The sequence below is a fragment of the Nyctereutes procyonoides genome, unplaced genomic scaffold (genome assembly GCF_905146905.1).
Source record: "Nyctereutes procyonoides isolate TBG_1078 unplaced genomic scaffold, NYPRO_anot_genome, whole genome shotgun sequence".
In the NCBI taxonomy this organism is placed as follows: Eukaryota; Metazoa; Chordata; class Mammalia; order Carnivora; family Canidae; genus Nyctereutes; species Nyctereutes procyonoides.
Window position 1 is genome coordinate 77,625,849 of NW_026575126.1, and position 19,855 is coordinate 77,645,703.

Sequence of the window (19,855 nt, forward strand, 5' to 3'; positions counted from 1 at the left end):
TCTGATTGTAATCTCAGACTCCCTGAAGTTCAAGTAAATATGAACTTCAAAATAATTAAGCACCTGGCTCAGAAATCTGTAGATCATTACACTAGCTAATATCAATGAAAATGTTAGACCTTCCCCCCATGATTTTAAAATAATGGTAATATTCACAGTAGCATATATTGTCGGTAATCGAGATTGGACACTGGGAGGTGTATCGAGGGTCATTCTGGACTGTGAAAGCAAACTTAAGCCACTCTTTCAAGACAATTATCAGTGCTAAGAAGATGCCTAAGGCCATAAGAATTACTGCTACCATAGTTTTCAAATATAAGGAAAAAATTGTTAAACCTCCATTTTAACTTAAGGTTTTAATGGTTAATTGGGCATTAATGTGAAACAGAATTCTAGCAGCTCTATGCACAAAACTGAGGTTACTGTCAAGCACTTTGTTGTTCAGTCCCATTCTCCTACAAATCCCCTATCTTGAACAAAACATTAAGTTTTGTTTTCCATCCCTAAATGAGGACTCCTACAACTAGAAGAAAACCTTATTTACTGCTTTGTAATTTTTAAATTCATCCCAGGTTAAATACTATCACTCCAAAATGCAATCTCAAATCTCCTTCATTCTGCAAAAACCTCTGCTGGCCTCTTTCAGTAGAAAATGTAAATTACAAATTTTGGATCTCCTTCACCTTCTGGTACACCCCCCCCCCACACACACACACACCACTGTTTTACTTATTTTGCTTATATCATCTGTGTCTGACATTAAAGTGGACTTCAAGAGAATAGGAACTCTCAATTATCTTTGAGTTCCCAGGTCAAAATTCCAAAGTATAAGTAATTAAGAAAAGGCAACAAATTCTTTCACATTCCCAATTTATAGTCCTCTCAAGAATAGGTATTTTGTATTCAAACTTTCTTTGATTACTTGTTTATCTTTGGTCCAGTAACCTTCTGGGGTCTCAAAAAATAGTTCAAGAAGTAGATGCTGTCTAGAATACTCCCACATAACAAACTTTGTAAATAAAAACTTGAGGCCTAACTTTGTACTACTAAAAACCTTGTGATACCACATTTTAATTGTGTCCAAGTGAAGTAAAGGAGCAAATGACAATACTAATAAACAAATAAACATTTTCTTTTATTCCCCAGCCCAAAGGTATTTCAAAATATACTAAATAGTTGAGGTTTAAATACCCTAGAGCAAAATATAAAAAAAACAAGATATAAAAGTCTGATAGTCTCAAGTAGCTGGTGTAAACTGAGGGGAAAATAATAAAATGCAGATAGCAGGGATCCCTGGGTGGCACAGCGGTTTAGCGCCTGCCTTTGGCCCAGGGCGCGATCCTGAAGACCCGGGATCGAATCCCACATCGGGCTCCCGGTGCATGGAGCCTGCTTCTCCCTCTGCCTGTGTCTCTGCCTCTCTCTCTCTCTCTCTCTCTCTCTCTCTGTGACTATCATAAATAAATAAAAATTAAAAAAAATAAAATAAAATAAAAATTAAAAAATAAAAAAATGCAGATAGCATTTAATGTTTTAAAAGAATCTCAGAGAATTCTGCATATGAGGAAAGATTAATAGAGATGAAAAGATTTTCAGAGATGAAAAACATAACTTGCCAAATTTAAAACAGCAATAAAAGTATAGAGTAGCAAGGGTGCCTGGGTGGCTCAGTCTCTTAAGTGACCAACTCTTGATTTTAGCCCCAGTCATGATCTCAGGGTTGCGAGATGGAGCTCCATTACACAGCAGGGAGTCTGCTTGAAATACTCTCTCTTCCTTTCTGCCTCTCCCCTCACTTACACTCTCTCTATAAAATAAATAAATCTTGGGCACCGGAGTGGCTCAGTCAGTTAAATGTTTGCCTTTGGCTCAGGTCATGATCCCAGGGTCCTGGGATCAAGTCTCACATTGAGCTCCCTACTCCACAGGGAGCCTGCTTCTCCCTCTGTTTCTGTCTCCCTCTATTTCATGAATAAATATAATCTTTAAAAAAACAGTGAGTAGCAGATGAAATACTACCAAACAAAAAATGACATAAAACAATAAATGAATACATTATCTCACAATTCTAATAAAAAGGACAAAACAGGTGAGATCAAAGAAAAAAATGTTAGAAATATACAGATTGGGGGGGATCCCTGAGTGGCTCAGCAGTTTAGCACCTGCCTTAGGCCCACCCAGGGCATGATCCTGGAGTCCCGGGATTGGGACTGAGTCCCACATCAGACTCCCTGCATGGAGGCTGGTTCTGCCTCTGCCTGTGCCTGCCTCTCTCTCTCTCTCAATCTGTGTCTCTCGTGGATGAATAAATAAAATCTTAAAAAAAGAAAGAAATATACAGATTGGGGTGGCATAGTCACTTAAGCAACTGACCCTTGGCTTCAGTTCAGGCCATGATCTCAGGGTCATGAGATCGAGCCCTGCAAAAGGCTCCATGCTCAGCCTAGAGTCTGCTTAAGACTCTCTCTCAAGCTCCCCTTCCCCTCCACTCTCTTTAAAATAAATAAATCTTAAAACAATATATTACACAGATCAACTTTACCAATAATGAGAGTTGTAGAAAGAAAAAAAAACAGTATTTATTCTTTTAACAAATTTATTGAGCATATAGTATACTACTGTCGATTTCCACGTTGATTTTGTTCACTACTGTCTCCTTGGTGCCTGACAGTACTATATTCCTGAAAAAGGAAAGGAAAAGGGAAAGGAAAAGGGAAAGGGGAAAGGAAAGGGGAAAGGAAAGGAAAGGAAAGGAAAGGAAAGGAAAGGAAAGGAAAGGAAAGGAAAGGAAAGGAGGAACGAAAGGAAGGAGGGACGAAAGGAAGGAGGGAGGGAGGGGAAGAGAGGAGGAAGGAAGGAAAAAAGAAAAAGAGGAAAAAAGGAAGGAGGGAAAGAAGAAGGTAAAATAAATGTACACATTTTGTTTTCTAGCTAGATTTAATGCAAAGAAATTGACAGAATTTTTAAAATTATTCATTTATTTGACAAAGAGACAGAGAGAGCACAAGCAGGGGGTGGGATAAAGGGAGAAGCTGACTCTGCTGAGCGGGGAGCCCAACCTGGGGCTTGATCCCAGGACTCTGGGAACATGCATAATGTGAGCAGAAGGCAGACACTTAACTGAGCCACCCAGGTACCCCTCTTTTCAAATATTTTATTTCATGTCAAAATGCTTGTGACTCAAAGTTAAATGAAAAAAATAGGATGGGCTCAATTTTTTTCTTAAAAAGAAAGCATATATTTATGTGTATACATTCATATAGTCATATATACATGTACACAATACATATTTATAGATAAAAATCAACTGGAAGAGAGTGCACTAAAATGTTATTTGATGTAATTTTTTCTTTTTTACTTTGCAAAGAATTTTTAAAGATCAGAATGAGGGACGCCTGGGTAGCTCATTGGTTGAGCATCTGTCTTAGGCTTAGGGTGTGATCCCAGGTCAGGGGGATTGAGTCTCGCATTGTGAGGAGCTTGCTTCTCCATCTTTCTGTGTCTCTGCCTCTCTCCCTGTATCTCTCATGAATAAATAAATAAATCTTTATAAAAAAATCAGAATGAGTTTTGTTTTTTTGTTTTTGTTTTTTTATAAACTTATTTTTTATTGGTGCTCAATTTGCCAACATATAGAATAACACCCAGTGCTCATCCCATCAAGTGCCCCCCTCAGTGCCCTTCACCCAGTCACCCCCACCCCCCGCCCACCTCCCCTTCCACCACCCCTAGTTCGTTTCCCAGAGTTAGGAGTCTGTCATGTTCTGTCTCCCTTTCTGATATTTCCCACTCATTTTTTTCCCCTTTATTCCCTTTCACTATTTTTTATAGAATGAATTTTTCAAGACCATTTACACTTAGTGTAATGACAGACTGATATGCCTGTGTTTTAAGTCTTACTGTTTGCTATTTGTCCCCCCTTTGTTCCTTTTCCCCTCATTTCCTGCCTTCTTTTGGATTTAGATAGGAAATTGTGAAATCACTGGTTGACTTACAAAATTTATTGAGCAATGATGGAATAACAGGGACTGAATTTACCCTGCTACCTTAAACCACTAGAAAATTAGAATATGAAATAACAATTTAGAGACAGTGGGTAATAGGCAACACAGGACTGTGATCAATGAAAGAAGAGAAACGAACCTACTGAGCTTAGTGGTTACCCCAATTTCTTGTCTGTAGGTGGTTTTCAGGCTACAGAGCAGAGCAGGGAACCCAAAATAGAGCCCAGTGGTTTCACTGAGTTAAGAAGACAGAGATAGGGACGCCTGAGTGGCTCAGTGGTTTATTAAAAATAAATTAAAACATTATTTTTTAGGATTCCATCATTGTTGTTACGTAACATTATGTGTCTTTTTTCTCTGCCTGTTTTTTTTTAATTTTTATTTATTTATGATAGTCACAGAGAGAGAGAGAGAGAGAGAGAGAGAGAGAGAGGCAGAGACACAGGCAGAGGGAGAAGCAGGCTCCATGCACCGGGAGCCTGACGTGGGATTCGATCCCGGGTCTCCAGGATCGCGCCCTGGGCCAAAGGCAGGCGCCAAACCGCTGCGCCACCCAGGGATCCCTGTTTTTTTTCTTTTTTTAAGATTTTATTTATTTATTCATGAGAGACACAGAGAAAATATATATATATATATATATATATATATATATATATATATATATATATATATTCTCCTTGGGATTTGTTGTGCTCCTTGAATCTGTGGATTTGCAATTTTCATCAAATTTGGAAATTTTCTGTCATTATTCCTAAAAATGTCTTTTGTTCTCCTCTCTCCCTCTTTTCTGGGCTCCAAGAGACGTTAGACTACTTATTCCTGACTACTGTCCCTGTTTTAGACATTGATGATCTATTCATTTTCCTCACATTTTCTCTCACATTTTGAACAGTTTCTATTGTTACATCCTCAAGTTCACTGATCTGCTGTGCCTCATCTACTAATCCCTTGAGTATATTTTTCACTTCATTTCTATCTCGAAAATTATATTGAGGTCTTTTTTATATATTCCATTTCTCTCTCCATTACATTAACCATTTCCTCTACCTGCCTGAACATAAAAAGCATATTTAAAAGAGTTGCTTTAATTAACTTGTTAATTCTATTATCTCTGGATCTATTTCCATTTTTCTGATTCTTTTTTTTTAAGATTTTATTTATTTATTAATGAGAGACACACACAGAGGCAGAGACATAGACAGAAGGAGAAGCAGGCTCCATGCAGGGAGCCTGATGTGGGACTCGATCCCAGGACTCCGGGAACATGCCCTGGGCTGTCTTCTTAACTCAGTGAAACCACTGGGCTCTATTTTGGGTTCCCTGCTCTGCTCTGTAGCCTGAAAACCACCTACAGACAAGAAATTGGGGTAACCACTAAGCTCAATAGGTTCGTTTCTCTTCTTTCATTGATCACAGTCCTGTGTTGCCTATTACCCACTGTCTCTAAATTGTTATTTCATATTCTAATTTTCTAGTGGTTTAAGGTAGCAGGGTAAATTCAGTCCCTGTTATTCCATCATTGCTCAACAAATTTTGTAAGTCAACCAGTGATTTCACAATTTCCTATCTAAAGTATTCACCTAGTGTTCTCTCTTTTAATATCTAACAATTCTAACTCCTCCCTTGTCCCTTGGAATTTGCTCCACTCTTAGTTTGACACTAAACTCTTATTCTGCTACTTCTCTAAGATTTCTTATTCTTGAATCCTCAAATATAGGCAAGTTTCCAAAGTTCTGTCCTTGCCACATTTTCTTCTCCATCTGTGCAGGATCTTACCATGTGTGCTTTCAACAAGCCCTACAATTTCATTTATGACCTCTTTTGCTGCTGACTCAAAACACAACAGAACACACAACAGAAGTATCATATGTAACTGGCCTCAGACTTTTTCATTCATGAAGAGAATACAAAGAAAAGCAGAATACAAAATGTAAAATCTCCACTCCATTGTAAAATGTGAGACCTCAGAGGCACCTGGGTCGTTCAGTTGGTTAAGTGACCGACTCTTGATTTCAGCTCAGGTCGTGATCTCAGGGTCATGAAATCAAGCCCCACATCTGGCTCCATGCTCAGCACAGCGCATGTTTGTCCCTCCTCCCACCCTCACCCCTGCCTGTGCCCCCCCCACTCATGCTCTCTAAAATCTTTAAAATACATTTTTTAAAATGTGAGTTTATGTATGTATTTTCATAACATGTAGCCAAAACAGACAAAAAAAACCCCAGAAGTTAATTCAATTAAAATGTTCAGAATGATTGTGTTTTATGGATTTTTTTCTTCTATATATTTTTCTGATCTTCTACACATACACAGGCATACACTAAATTTATAACGAGAAATTATTTACTATATCCCTACTTCCAGCTCACAGCTTAAGCTATTTCATAGGTCAGTATCTCAAACCAATATATTTAAAGACCAGTAATGCACCTTCCACCTAGAGTCTGCCTATCCCTCTCTGCTCTATTTAATGGTACAAAGTCCTCTCAAATTGCAGAGTCATTTCAACTTATTCTTCTGTCACCGCATCCAGTCAACAATCCAAATGAAAAAATGAGTTTCAGTTCACAGGAAACAGTATTACTGCAGAAAGCTCTAGAATAATGATTCAAGCAGCACTGAATAGCTAGAGAATGAAATCTCTCCTCCCACCCACCTCCCCAGTCAGAGATACAGGAGAAATCTACAAAGAGGAAGCAAGCAATGGCCTTGGCTCAGAACCAAACTGTCCAAGAGGTAAAGAGGTAGACTCTGAGGAGGGCCAAAGTTGGACAATAAGCCCAGGGGAAAAACTACTGAGCATAATGAGTCAAGAGGCTGGGGACTGAAATGACCCTCCATTCTGATTGGAATTTATACATGAAAAAAAGGAGAAACATGTAGTAAAGCTTCAAATGGCATTTTGGCATAAAGTTGCTGCCAAAACTGGCATTAAATATTGGTTGACATAAATAATGCACACTACCAACTTTTTACTTTTTACTCAGCTCCATATGAAAAGGTCATAACCTTTTTATCTTAATGCTCTTTTAAACATAGGTAATAGGGTGCCTGGGTGGCTCCGTTGGTTAAGCATTTGCCTTTGCCTCAGGTCATGATCTCATGGTCCTGGGATCAAGCCCTGGGTCAGGCTCCCTGCTCAGCAGAGAACCTGCTTTTCCCTCTGCTCCTCCTCCCTGCTGTGTACCCTCTCTTTCAAATAAATAAAATCTTAAAAAAAAAAAAGGTAATAAATGAACAAGGTACAGAATCCAAGGATCACAAAATACTATGGATGAGCCTTGAAACAGTCTGCTAAGTGAAATATACCAGTCACAAAAATACATGATACATACGAATATTGTATGACCCCACTTTTATGAGGTATCTAGAGTAGTCAAATTCATAGAAACACAAAGTAGAATTGTGATTGCCAGGAATAAAGGAGATGAGGAAATAAGGAATTGTTTAATGAGCATGAAAAGTTTTGGAGATTGGATACACAACGATGTGAATAAACTTACAGTACTGAATTGTTTACTTAAAATGCTTAATTTGGTAAATTTTGTTATGTGCATTTTGCCACTATGAAAAATGTTTTAAGAGAGTTAAATACTATATAGAGAAAGTATCTCTCATTTTGTCCCCCAGCCACCAACTTCTCGTCAGAGAGGGCCAGCATTAATATATTCTTTCATCCTTCCTGGAATATTCTATTTACATATTTACATAAATGACTTAAAAATATACCCACACAGAAATACAGCTGATCCTTGAACAACACAGGTTTGAACTTCACCAGTTATACACAAATTGTTTTTGACAAATATAGCATAGTACTGTAAATGTATTTTCTCTTCCTCTTTAACATTTTTTCCTCTAGCCTCCTTTATTCTAAGAATACAGTGTAGAATACATATAATATACAAAATCTGTGTTAACTGACTTTATGTTATCAGTAAGGTTTCCAGTCAATGCAGGTTATTAGCAGCTAAGTTTTGGGGAAGTCAAAAGTTATACACAGGGAAATGCTAATTAAAACCACAATGACCTGACACTAGTCAGAATGGCTAGTTTAAAAAGACAAGGAGTAGTAAGTGCTGGCAAGAATGTGGAGAAAAAGGAACTCTTGTGCACTGTTGGTGGGAACGTAAATTGGTGTAGCCACTGTGGAAAACAGTATGGAGGTCCTCAAAAAACTATAAATACTGTATGATCCAACAGTTCCATTCCACTGCTTAGGTATTTACCCAAATGAAAACACTAATTTGAAACGATATATGCACCTCCGTTTACTGCAGTATTATTTACAATAGCCTAGAAATGGAAGCAACTTAAGTGCCCACTGATGGACGGATGGATAAGAAAAGATGGGGTATACATACACACTGGAGTATGACTTGACCATAAGAATGAAATCTAGCCATTCGCGATAACATGGATCGACCTAGAGGGTATCATGCTAAGTGAAATCAGTGAGAAAAAGACATACTACATGATTTCATTATATGTAGAATCTAAAAAACAAAACAAATGAACAAACAAAAACAAAAATTCTCACAGAGAACAAATTTGTGATTGCCAGGGAGGTGGGTGAGGGGATGGGCAAAACTGGTGAAGGGAAGAGGTACAAACTTTCAGTTATAAAGTAAGTCACAGGGATGAAAAGTACAGCATATACAGTCAATAATTTTACAGTAATGTTGTATGGTGACAGTGTAATTGCATGTATAGAATTATGGATTCATAATGCTGTACTCCTGAAATGTAACACTGCATGTCAACTATACTTCAATTTTAAAAAATGCAGATTAGACTACACAGGTAGTCAGTGCCCCTAATCCACATGTTGCTCAAGGGTCAACTGTATTAGCATATAATATTTATCATTCATGCACCTTGCTTGATCTTTTTATTTAAAATATGTTAAGAGGGCAGCCCCCGTGGCGCAGCGGTTTAGCGCCACCTGCAGCCCAGGGCGTGATCCTGGTCCCACATCAGGCTCTCTGTATGATGCCTGCTTCTCCCTCTGCCTCTCTCTCTCTCTCTCTCTCTCTCTGTCTCTATGAATAAATAAATAAAATCTTAAAAAAAAAGATTAAAATATTTTAAGAGATGTTACTAAATTAGTTCACAAAGAACTCCTTTTAAGGGCTGCTAATTCACCACGTAAGAATACCATTAGTTACACAGGTAATAAAGTTTTGTCCAAAACTTTTGTTATTACAAGCATAGAAATTAATGTCTTCATACTGTTTAACCCCCATGTATAAGAGTGTGTGTGTGCATATATATATATATATATAAGTTTTGTCCAAAACTTTTGTTATTACAAGCATAGAAATTAATGTCTTCATACTGTTTAACCCCCATGTATAAGAGTGTGTGTGTATATATATATATATATATATATATATATATATATGTGTGTGTGTGTGTGTGTATTTACAAGCACAGAAAAGAACTGCTAAACAAAGGGTATGTACATTCCTTATGACTGTGTATAAATGCTATTTTTATTTAAAATTTGTTATTGAATTATAGTTTATGTTCAGAAAAGTACATAAATTCTCAGTTTACAGCTTGAAGAATTTTCCCAATGTAAACATAACTCTGTAACCAGGACCCACATTAAGATAGAACATTACAAGCCCCCAAAAGCTCATTTTGTGTTCCTTTTCAGTGAGGTAACATTATCCTGACTTCTAACACCACAGATTAATTTCGTCTGTTTTGAAACTTGTATTTTCACACCAGCTATTTCATTCACCATTATGGTTTTAAGAATCCACCATTTTTGTATGTTAATTCTTTTTTTTTAAAGATTTAAAAAATTTTTCATTCATTCATTTATTGGAAGGTAGAGAGAGAGGGAGAATGTCAAGCAGGCTCCACACTCTGCACAAGAGCCCAACAGGGGTCTCAGTTCCACAACCTCAAGATCACGACCTGAGCTGAAACCAAGAGTTGGAGCTTAACCGACTAAGCCACGGAAGCACCTTCCCTCCTTTCAAAAGATTTTATTTATTTTGTGGGCCAATTCATCAATTTTCTTCTTCATGGATTCTGGTATTGTGTAAAACTTAGGAGCAACTGGAACTCTCATATGTTGCCAGTAAGAGTGTAACCCGGTACACCTATTCTGGAAAACTGTTTGGGGGTATATACTAAAATTAAATCTATCTATACACACACACACACACACACACACACACACACACACACACACACACATATATATTCTAGTAGTTCCATTCAATTCCAATAACAAATTGGAGTAACAAATGAGTACTTAACACCTACCAAACACATACAAGAATGTTCTAAGCAGTTTTATTCATCTTAGCCAAAAGAAAAAAAATGTACACAACCAAAAATTCTATCAACAGCAGAATAAAGTGTGCCATAATAACACACTACACACAGTAAATAAAAGAACTGCTACATGCAACATAAATAAATCTCAGACATAACGTTAAGCAAAAAAAGCTAAACACAAAAGAAGACTTACTATGATTTACTTCAAAATCAAAACCTCTGCATAGAGGTCAGAAAAGTGGCTTACCAAGGGGGGCTGACTGGGAGGCATATAAAGGAAATTTGGGGGATGCCAGACCAGAGATAGTCTGTATCTTGATCTACATGATAGATTCTGTGTGTATACTCACAAAATGTATTATTGGTCCCTTAAAATATGTATACTTTCCTATCTGTAAATTACATCTCAATAAAAGTCTTTGTGTTTATGAGATGACAAGCTAGCTTTTTTTCCTCAAATGGCTACTAAGTTGATCCAACACTACTTATGAAAGAATTCACTGTTTTATTACCTGTAACAGCTCTATAAACAAACAGTTTATGTCACTACTGTCAACTCTGTTCCAGGGATAACCTGTCTGCTCTGGAGCCTTTCATTACTTCAGCTTTAACACTGACTTTAACAGCAGCAACCCCCTTCTTCATGAGTATTGAGTTTCATATTTTTTATGAAAAATTCTGCTTTGGTTCTGTTTCATAGAAACCTTAGAATCAAGTTTTGAAAAGCCTGTGGAAATACTTACTGGGATTACACTGAATTTACAAATTATGTTTTATCAAGTCCAAAATACCTTCAATATAAGATGCACAATTTTATGCAGCACTAAAAAAAGGACACTGCCACATGAACAGACTCCTGTTTTGTGATTGAGGATTTTTCTTTTAGGCCTATTAAAATACATCTTTTAGACTTACAGACTGTTTCGTCTTTATTTTTTTTTTTTAAGATTTTATTTATTTATTCAAGAGAGACACACAGAGAGGGAGGCAGAGACACAGACAGAGGGAGAAGCAGGCTCCCTGCAGGTAGCTCAATGTGGGACTCCGGGATCACACCCTGAGCCAAAGGCAGACGCTCAACCACCGAGCCACCCAGGCATCCCAGACTGTTTTGTCTTTATATCATAGGTGACTTGTGCTTATAATTAAAGGAAAATAAGTAAAATAAATTCATTACGATGTTCATAAATAAAACTTCTTCACTACTACAACATTGCCAGAAATGAATGAAAGGTTTCTTTAATTTCTTTTGTTTTAGAGATTTATTTACTTATTTATTTGACAGAGAGCAAGCAAGCACACAAGCAGGACAAAGAGCAGGAGAGGAGAGAATCCCAAGCAGACTCCCCATAGGACTGGTCTAACACAGGACTTCATTGCAAAACCTGGAGATCATGACCTAAGCTGAAATCTAGAGTCAGACACTTCACTAAGTCACCCAGGCACCCCTGAAGGTATCCTCAATTTTAAGGCATATCTCAATTTTAAAATGACAAAATGCAAAAGTGTATCTAGTAATACACAACACAACAATTTAGAGGGCATATTGACATCTTTCTGATGTGAGAGTTATCCTATTCAAGTTATGTGTCATGTATTTATTGAATTTTTTTATGTCCCTTGTTAAAGTTTCATATTTTTCAGATATACTTTGCTTTCTTGTTAAGTTTTTTTAATAATGTATTTCTATGTAGACTTTTTTCTTTAACAATTGTTCAGAAGATGTGCAAAACCTCTCCTTAACTGTATTATTCAAGGCCAAATGCGTATTTCTGCAGAAACTTATAAGCAGACTCTAAAACATATATGCAAGTGCAAGGGGCAAACAATAACCAAGACTCATTACCTACTGGTGATCAGGTAATTCTCAAACTGGAGACTCTATAGGATTTTAGTTAATGTGATTTTACCTATATTTATCACATTTGAAGTTAACACAAAATTGTGAAATATTTGCTTATCTAAAAATAACACTGTATGTTAACTGAGTTTAAATAAAAATTTGAAAACAAATAAATAGGCATCCCCGGTGGCGCAGCGGTTTAGCGCTGCCTGCAGCCCAGGGCGTGATCCTGGAGACCCTGGATAGAGTCCCACGTCAGGCTCTCTGCATGGAACCTACTTCTCCCTCTGCCTGTGTCTCTGCCTCTCATTCTCTCTCTGTGTCTCTATGAATAAATAAATAAATAATCTTAAAAAAATGAAAACAAATAAATAAAAATAACAAAAAAACAAGAAACAGATTACATATTAACAGGGATAAATTCTTCATGAAATATAACTGTTTTACAAAACATAACAATTTAATGAAAAGAAAGGCAATGTTCTACATTTTTGTAAGTAAATTTCCTTAATATCTGGCTTAAGAGGAGACAGTTGGAATTCTCATACCTGCATTTACATTCAATCTGTTTCAATATCACATGTCATGCAGCCTCTAGAAAACCTATTGTACACTTGGTGAGGGAAAAGAGTAAAATAAGGTGAATAACATCTTATTATTACTATGAAAATAGTTTTTGATCTCAAAGACTCTCTGAAAAGGTCTGGACCTACCTGGTCCCAGAAATGAAAGGGACATAGTCCCAGAGAACTACTGAAATAGAGTAGTTAAGATAGTGGCACCCTGGCACAAGGACACACAAATAGAAGAATGGAATACAAGAGCCCAGACAAATCCTTTTGGAATACAAGAGCCCAGACAAATCAGCTGATTTATGAAAAAAATAACTCTACAGAGCAAGGGAGAATGAGATCTTAAACTGGTGCTACAATAATAATAACTGAATAGTCATACAGGAAAAAAATTAAGTTGACTCCAACCCAGACCACTAAAAAAATTCCACTTAGAATGTTGATCTAGGGATCCCTGGGTGGCGCAGTGGTTTGGCGCCTGTCTTTGGCCCAGGGCGCGATCCTGGGGACCCGGGATCAAGTCCCATGTCGGGCTCCCGGTGCATGGAGCCTGCTTCTCCCTCTGCCTGTGTCTCTGCCTCTCTCTCTCTCTATCATAAATAAAAAAAAATAAAAAAAAAAAGAATGTTGATCTAAATGTGAAAGGCAAAATTTAATAGAAAGTATCTTCATGCAGAATATCTTCAACACTAGGATACAAAAAGCTCTGATTATGAAGTAGAATGCTAATTATGTTAAAATTGATAATCTCTGTTAATGAAACACCTTTAAGAAAACAAAAAGGCAAAGCAAGCAACAGGGTAGAAGAGGATATCTGCAATATAGCTTACCCGAAAAAATATATATGTATATGTATATACATATCTTACAATATACATATATATAACACATATATACAGATATACAAACATATGTTAACGTACCTTAAAATGAGTAAGATGAAACCAGGCAGAAAAATGGGCAAAAGATTTTAATGAGACTTTAATGAGTCTTTCAAAGAGAAGATAATCCAAATGGCCAATAAACATATAAAAGGCTACTCAACCCCATCAATAATCAGGGAAATGCAAATTAAAACCAAATAGGGGGGATCCCTGGGTGGCGCAGTGGTTTGGCGCCTGCCTTTGGCCCAGGGCGCGATCCTGGAGACCCGGGATCGAATCCCACGTCAGGCTCCCGGTGCCTGGAGCCTGCTTCTCCCTCTGCCTGTGTCTCTGCCTCTCTCTCTCTCTCTCTCTGACTATCATAAATAAGAAGTAAAAAAAAAAAAAAAAGGAATTTAAACAGAACAACCACTTTGGGAAACTATTCTGTGGTTTCTAATAAAATTAAACACCTACCCTATGACCCAAAAATCCACCCTTCAATATATACCCTAGAGAAATAAGAGTGTGCATGCATGTGGGTGTGTAAAATCATACAATGGCACTAAGCAATAAAAAATAACTGATAAAACCAACAACTTGGATGAACTGCAAAAAACATTATTATGCTGGGCAAAAGAAGCCAGACACAAGAGAGTACATACTGTTATGAGACCATTTACATCAAGTTCAAGAATAGGCAAAACAAATTTATAGTGATAAAAGTCAAAGCAGGATTGTCAAAATAACAGCTTCTGATTGAAAAGGAGCATGAGAGAACTTTCTTGGGTGATAGGAATGCACATGCATATGTGAAAACATTTTCAAGCTGTACATTTAAAATCTTTGCATTTTAATGTATATGAAATACATCTCAACTACCCACAAAAATCCATTACATATACACCAGAATGGTTAATAAAATTTAACAGATTGACAATTCCAAGGGTTGGCATACAGGTAGAATAACAGATATCTGATATATTGTTGGTAGGAATCAAAATTATTGCAATCACTTAGAAAACAGTCTGGCATTATCAACTAAAATTGAAAATACACAAAAGTGCTCATAGCATCATAATTCATACCTGCTTCAAAGTGAAAATAATTTAAATGTCCATTCAAAAAAAGGAATAAGTTAATTGTGATACATTTGTCTAACAGAATATTCAGCAATGAAACAAACTATAGCTCTATAAAACACAGATGAATCTCACACGATAATGCTAAATGAAAACAGCTGGAATAAAGAATACAAACTAAATGGTTCTATTTATAAAGTTCAAAAGGCAGGGAAAATTAAACTACCAAGTTTAGATGCAACCTTAGGTAGAAAAGTAAAAAACTATCATAAAAGAAGTCAGTTAATCTTGAGAAGGAGGAAGAGAATATTTAATAAGGAGAGAGTTAAAGGAGGGCTTTCTGAAGTGCTGAAAATCATTAAATAGATGTATTTAATGACCTGAATGTTTGTTGGCTACAAGGGTTACAGTTTGTGATTATTACATGAAAAAAGATGCACAGCTCAATGACTCTTCCATGTGTATGTTACAAATCAGAAAAAAAGATTAAAAAAAAAAACAATTGGACCTGCTGACTGATTGGATTTCATGTAGAAACAACCAAAGACAACTCCCAGGTTTCTGCTTTGCACAACTGCTGAGGTGGTGATGCCTTTCACTGGAATGAGAAACAGCATTTTCAGGGGAAGAATTTTTTTTTTAAAGACTTACTTACTTACTTATTTTATTTATTTATTCATTCATTCATGAGAGACACAGAGAAAGAGGCAGAGACATAGGCAGAGGGAGAAGCAGACTCCTCGCAAGAAGCCCAACATGGGACTCGATCCCAGATCCCGGGATCACACCCTGAGCCAAGGCAGACAGACGCTCAACCACTGAGCCACCCAGGTGTCCCAGGGAAGAGTATTAATTAAATCTTGGACATGTTAAATATAGTACTTTGAAGACATCCTAGCAGAGATGTCCAGCAGGCAATTACATAAACAGAATTAGAGTTCAAAGGAGAGAGAGAAATTTTAAGACTAGAGGGATGTCTGTGTGGCTCAGCGGTTGAGCATCTGCCTTCAGCTCAGGGCATAATCCCAGGATCCCAGGATCGAGTCCCACATTGGGCTCCCTGCATTGGAGCCTGCTTCTCCCTATGCCTGTGTCTCTGCCTCTCTCTGTGTACGTCTCTCGTTGAATAAATAAATAAAATCTTTAAAAAAAAAATTTAGGCTAGAGACATAAATTTCCAGGCTAGAGATCTAAATTTTAGGTTCATCTTTGAGTGAAGCCATGGATATGGATGTGACTTTAGGGAAAGAAAAACTGACAAGAGGGTGTAGGGCTGATCCCTGGTGTGTCAACATTTAGTGGGCAGGTACAGGAGGATAAGCCAGTAAAGAAAGCTGAGAAGGAACCAAGTGGTAGGAGGAAAATCAAGAACATGTCATGAACCATTAAGCAAGGGAAGAGAACATCTCCTGAGTAATAAGTCACCCACTGCAGGTTGATGCATAGTTAAGAAAGGATATGGGTTATGTGCAATACTTAGCCAGTTTTTTACTCCACCTCTTTTTGGTTTAGAGACAAGTAACAACCCAAGAGAAAAACCAATGTTTCTGAGAACGGCTGAAAATTTTTGTGTTATCTTTAGAAGTGAGGGATCAAGTCTCCCTGACTGTTCTTTTTCTCTGACTCTCAGGAAGAAAGTGGACAGATTTGAGAGCACTGATTGGGTGTGTGTGATACTGGACAGAATCACCATTAAAAGGTAAGCCTCAAGAGGGCTTTCTTTTCTCTAAGTGAGAACCAGGGCCAAACCTACTACTTAGGCAGAAAAGGCTGAGGCATGTGGCCAAGGCCAGATCAGCAGTCAGCCAAAGCAAATGTGCTCTCTGGTTACATGGCCCTGAGCATTGACAGGAATGAGTTAGATAGTGCAGGCTCTGCTCACATCACATGGGAAAAATCTAGCCATGTTTGAGAATTGAAGAGATGAACGGGGTCCATCTCACAGCCTGTTTTAGTTTGAAACAATTTAGGCTTAACTCGATTGAGAAAAAAATAAAAAAGCATTTCCATGTGAACCCAGCTGGGCTCATTCCAGTCTTTTGTCCTGGGAGTTTAGTGCCCAAGTTCCAGTTAAGAATAAAATACAAAGCATTTTAGTTTTCATTTGCAGGTACAAATATTAATACAAATTTCCTCCTCAGGGACCCTACATACTTGAAAAGAGTGGCTACAGACTGGAGAGAATTCTATTACTGGGATCCCTGTCCAGAATGCCATCATGAAATTTCTTAATTTCCAGCACTACATCCATCATATACAAAACAAAACTACAATGGATATCTAGGTTAAAATAACAACAGGTTAGCAACCCCAGATTAAATAGGTATGTTTGTTCCTTGATGGGAAAATGTAAGTAAAGGTTGACTCTGTCTCAAATCCATCTATAAATTTAGTAATAATCCTATTCAAAATCTCACTGGAATGGTTTTTTAGAGCTCATCAAAATAAATTCTAAAATTCACCTGACACAGTAAATGCATAAGAATAGCCAAAGAAATGTTTTAAAATGAGCATATTTGCCCTATCAGATATCAAACTATTTAAAGCCACAGGGGAGAGAGGGACTGTAGTAAATGTAAATATGTAGAAAAACAGACAACATATTACTGGAACAGAATTGAGAATCCAAAAAGAGACCCTACGCATATAAGGAAATTCCTGTGTCATTTCAAATATGGTCAAGTCAATATATGGAGTTAGGCAAAAGCCCACCAATTTAGAAAAGTTAGATCCCTACCTCACGTCCCACACAAAAGTAAATTCCAAACTAAAAGGAGCTAAATATGAAAAAAATTCAAACAAAATACATGAAAGTTAAAAAAAAAAATCTTAGGATGCTAGAGAGTTTGCTAAATAAGATTAAAGAAAGAAAACAACCTAAAAGTTACCAAGAAGTCAAAAATGGCATCACATGAAAAAGTTTCAACTTCTATTGAATAAAGATACCATTAATGAAATTAAAAGGTGAGAAACGGGGTTGGGCGGTTTGAACAAGACGAAGACGGAATCGAAGCCGGGCACAGGCAGTGGACACGGTCCCGCTGAGAGCCGAAGATGGCAGTGAACGTATACCCAACGTCCATCACCAGTGATAACCTAAGTCGACATGATATGCTGGCCTGGATCAATGAGTCTCTGCAGCTGAATCTGACAAAGCTTGAACAGTTGTGCTCAGGGGCTGCCTATTGTCAGTTTATGGACATGCTATTCCCTGGCTCCATTGCCTTGAAGAAAGTGAAATTCCAGGCTAAACTAGAGCATGAATACATCCAGAACTTCAAAATACTACAAGCAGGTTTTAAGAGAATGGGTGTTGACAAAATAATTCCTGTGGACAAATTAGTAAAAGGAAAGTTTCAGGACAATTTTGTATTTGTTCAGTGGTTCAAGAAGTTTTTTGATGCAAACTATGATGGAAAAGACTATGACCCTGTAGCTGCCAGACAAGGTCAAGAAACTGCAGTGGCTCCCTCCCTTGTTGCTCCAGCTCTGAACAAACCAAAGAAACCTCTCAGCTCTAGCAGTGCCGCTCCACAGAGGCCCACTGCAACACACAGAACTACTGCAACCCCTAAGGCTGGCCCGGGTGTGGTGCGAAAGAATCCTGGTGTGGGCAACAGGGATGATGAAGCAGCTGAATTGATGCAGCAGGTCAATGTATTGAAACTTACCGTCGAAGACTTGGAGAAAGAGAGAGATTTCTACTTTGGAAAGCTAAGAAACATTGAATTGATTTGCCAGGAGAACGAAGGGGAAAACAACCCTGTATTGCAGAGGATCGTGGACATTCTCTATGCCACAGATGAAGGCTTTGTGATACCTGATGAAGGGGGCCCACAGGAGGAACAAGAAGAGTATTAACAGCCTGCACCAGCAAAGCAACATCCGAATTCTTCACTCCAAATCATGTGCTTAACTGTAAAATATCCCCTTTTATTATTCTTAGAGGACTCACTGGTTTCTTTTAATGAGCAAACAGTACCTCTTCTTAAAGTGCACTTTGCAGAAGTTTCACCCCTTTTCCAATGAGTTTGAGTTAGGAGCTTTTACCCTGTAGCAGAGCAGTATTAACATCTAGTTGGGTCACCTGGGGAACAGAGAGGCTGACCATGGGGCTCACTGTGTGGATGCTGGTTACACTCACTGCTGGAGAAGGTGCTTTTATGTCATACACTGAGGTGGAGTCCTCAGTAGAGAAATGTAAAGACTGATTTGAATTTTAAGCTAATGTGAAATCTTGGCAGAGAACGTTTTAATAAATAAATGCCTTAAGAGTATTTAAAAAAAATAAATTAAAAAAAATAAAAAAATAAAAAAATAAAAGGTGAGAAACAAGAAGAAAATATATGTAATACATATAACAAAAAATTACTGTGATACCTGAAGAATTCCCTCTAACCAATAAGAAAAAAAAGACAACTTAGAAGAGAAATAAATGCACAAAGGTATAAACAGGCAATCTCCAGAAGAAATTCAAGTGAACATTAAACATATGTCTATACAAAAATTAGGTTACAGGTTCATCTGTAACCTATATTCTACATGATTAAGGAATTTTTTTTCAAAACTAAAAGAAATCATAAATACTCATCAGAATGAGACATGCCCTTCTAATCTTAAAACCTATGGGAAAAAATTACATAGAAAAATAATTAAATTTTTTGCACACTTAAAAAAAAATCTATGTACTACAAAAATTAATGCCTAGGTGGCTCAACGGCTAAGCATCTGCCTTTGGCTCAGGGCGTGATCCCGTATTCTGGGAATGAATCCTATATGGGGCTCCATGTGGGGAGCCTGTTTCTCCCTCTGCCTGTGTCTCTGCCTCTCTTTCTGTGTCTCTCTTGAATAAATCAATAAAATCGTAAAAAAAAAAAAAAAAAAGAACATGGCAAAAATATTAACAAATGTTAAAATATCCATATCCTCTAAATATATAAGGCATTTGTCTAATCAACATAAAAATTTTAAGATGTATACAGGCAAGACTAAAGAGAAGAAGTGCAAACAATAAAAACATGAAGGGGATCCCTGGGTGGCTCCACGGTTTGGCGCCTGCCTTCGGCCTGGGGCGTGATCCTGGAGACCCAGGATCGAGTTCCAAGTGGGGCTCCTGCATGGAGCTTGCTTCTCCCTCTGCCTGTGTCTCTGCCACTCTCTGTGTGTCTTTCATGAATAAATAAATAAAATATTA

At 37.5% G+C, this 19,855-nt stretch overlaps 2 protein-coding genes across 2 annotated transcripts in view; one reads left to right on the forward strand and one right to left on the reverse strand.

Annotated features, from left to right (window-relative positions):
* VKORC1L1 (vitamin K epoxide reductase complex subunit 1 like 1) overlaps nucleotides 1-19,855 on the reverse strand; it is a 69,766-nt gene that overhangs the window by 40,452 nt on the left and 9,459 nt on the right. The window lies entirely within an intron of this gene.
* On the forward strand, nucleotides 17,640-18,938 carry LOC129519601 (microtubule-associated protein RP/EB family member 1-like). Its single transcript, XM_055340266.1, has one exon. The coding sequence runs from the start codon at nucleotides 17,716-17,718 to the stop codon at nucleotides 18,520-18,522; it is 807 nt and encodes a 268-aa protein (XP_055196241.1). The 5' UTR covers nucleotides 17,640-17,715; the 3' UTR covers nucleotides 18,523-18,938.

What these genes read in the sequence shown, in the direction of transcription:
- LOC129519601 (XM_055340266.1), top strand. Translation starts at nt 17,716, where the DNA reads ATGGCAGTGAACGTATACCCAACGTCCATCACCAGTGATAACCTAAGT.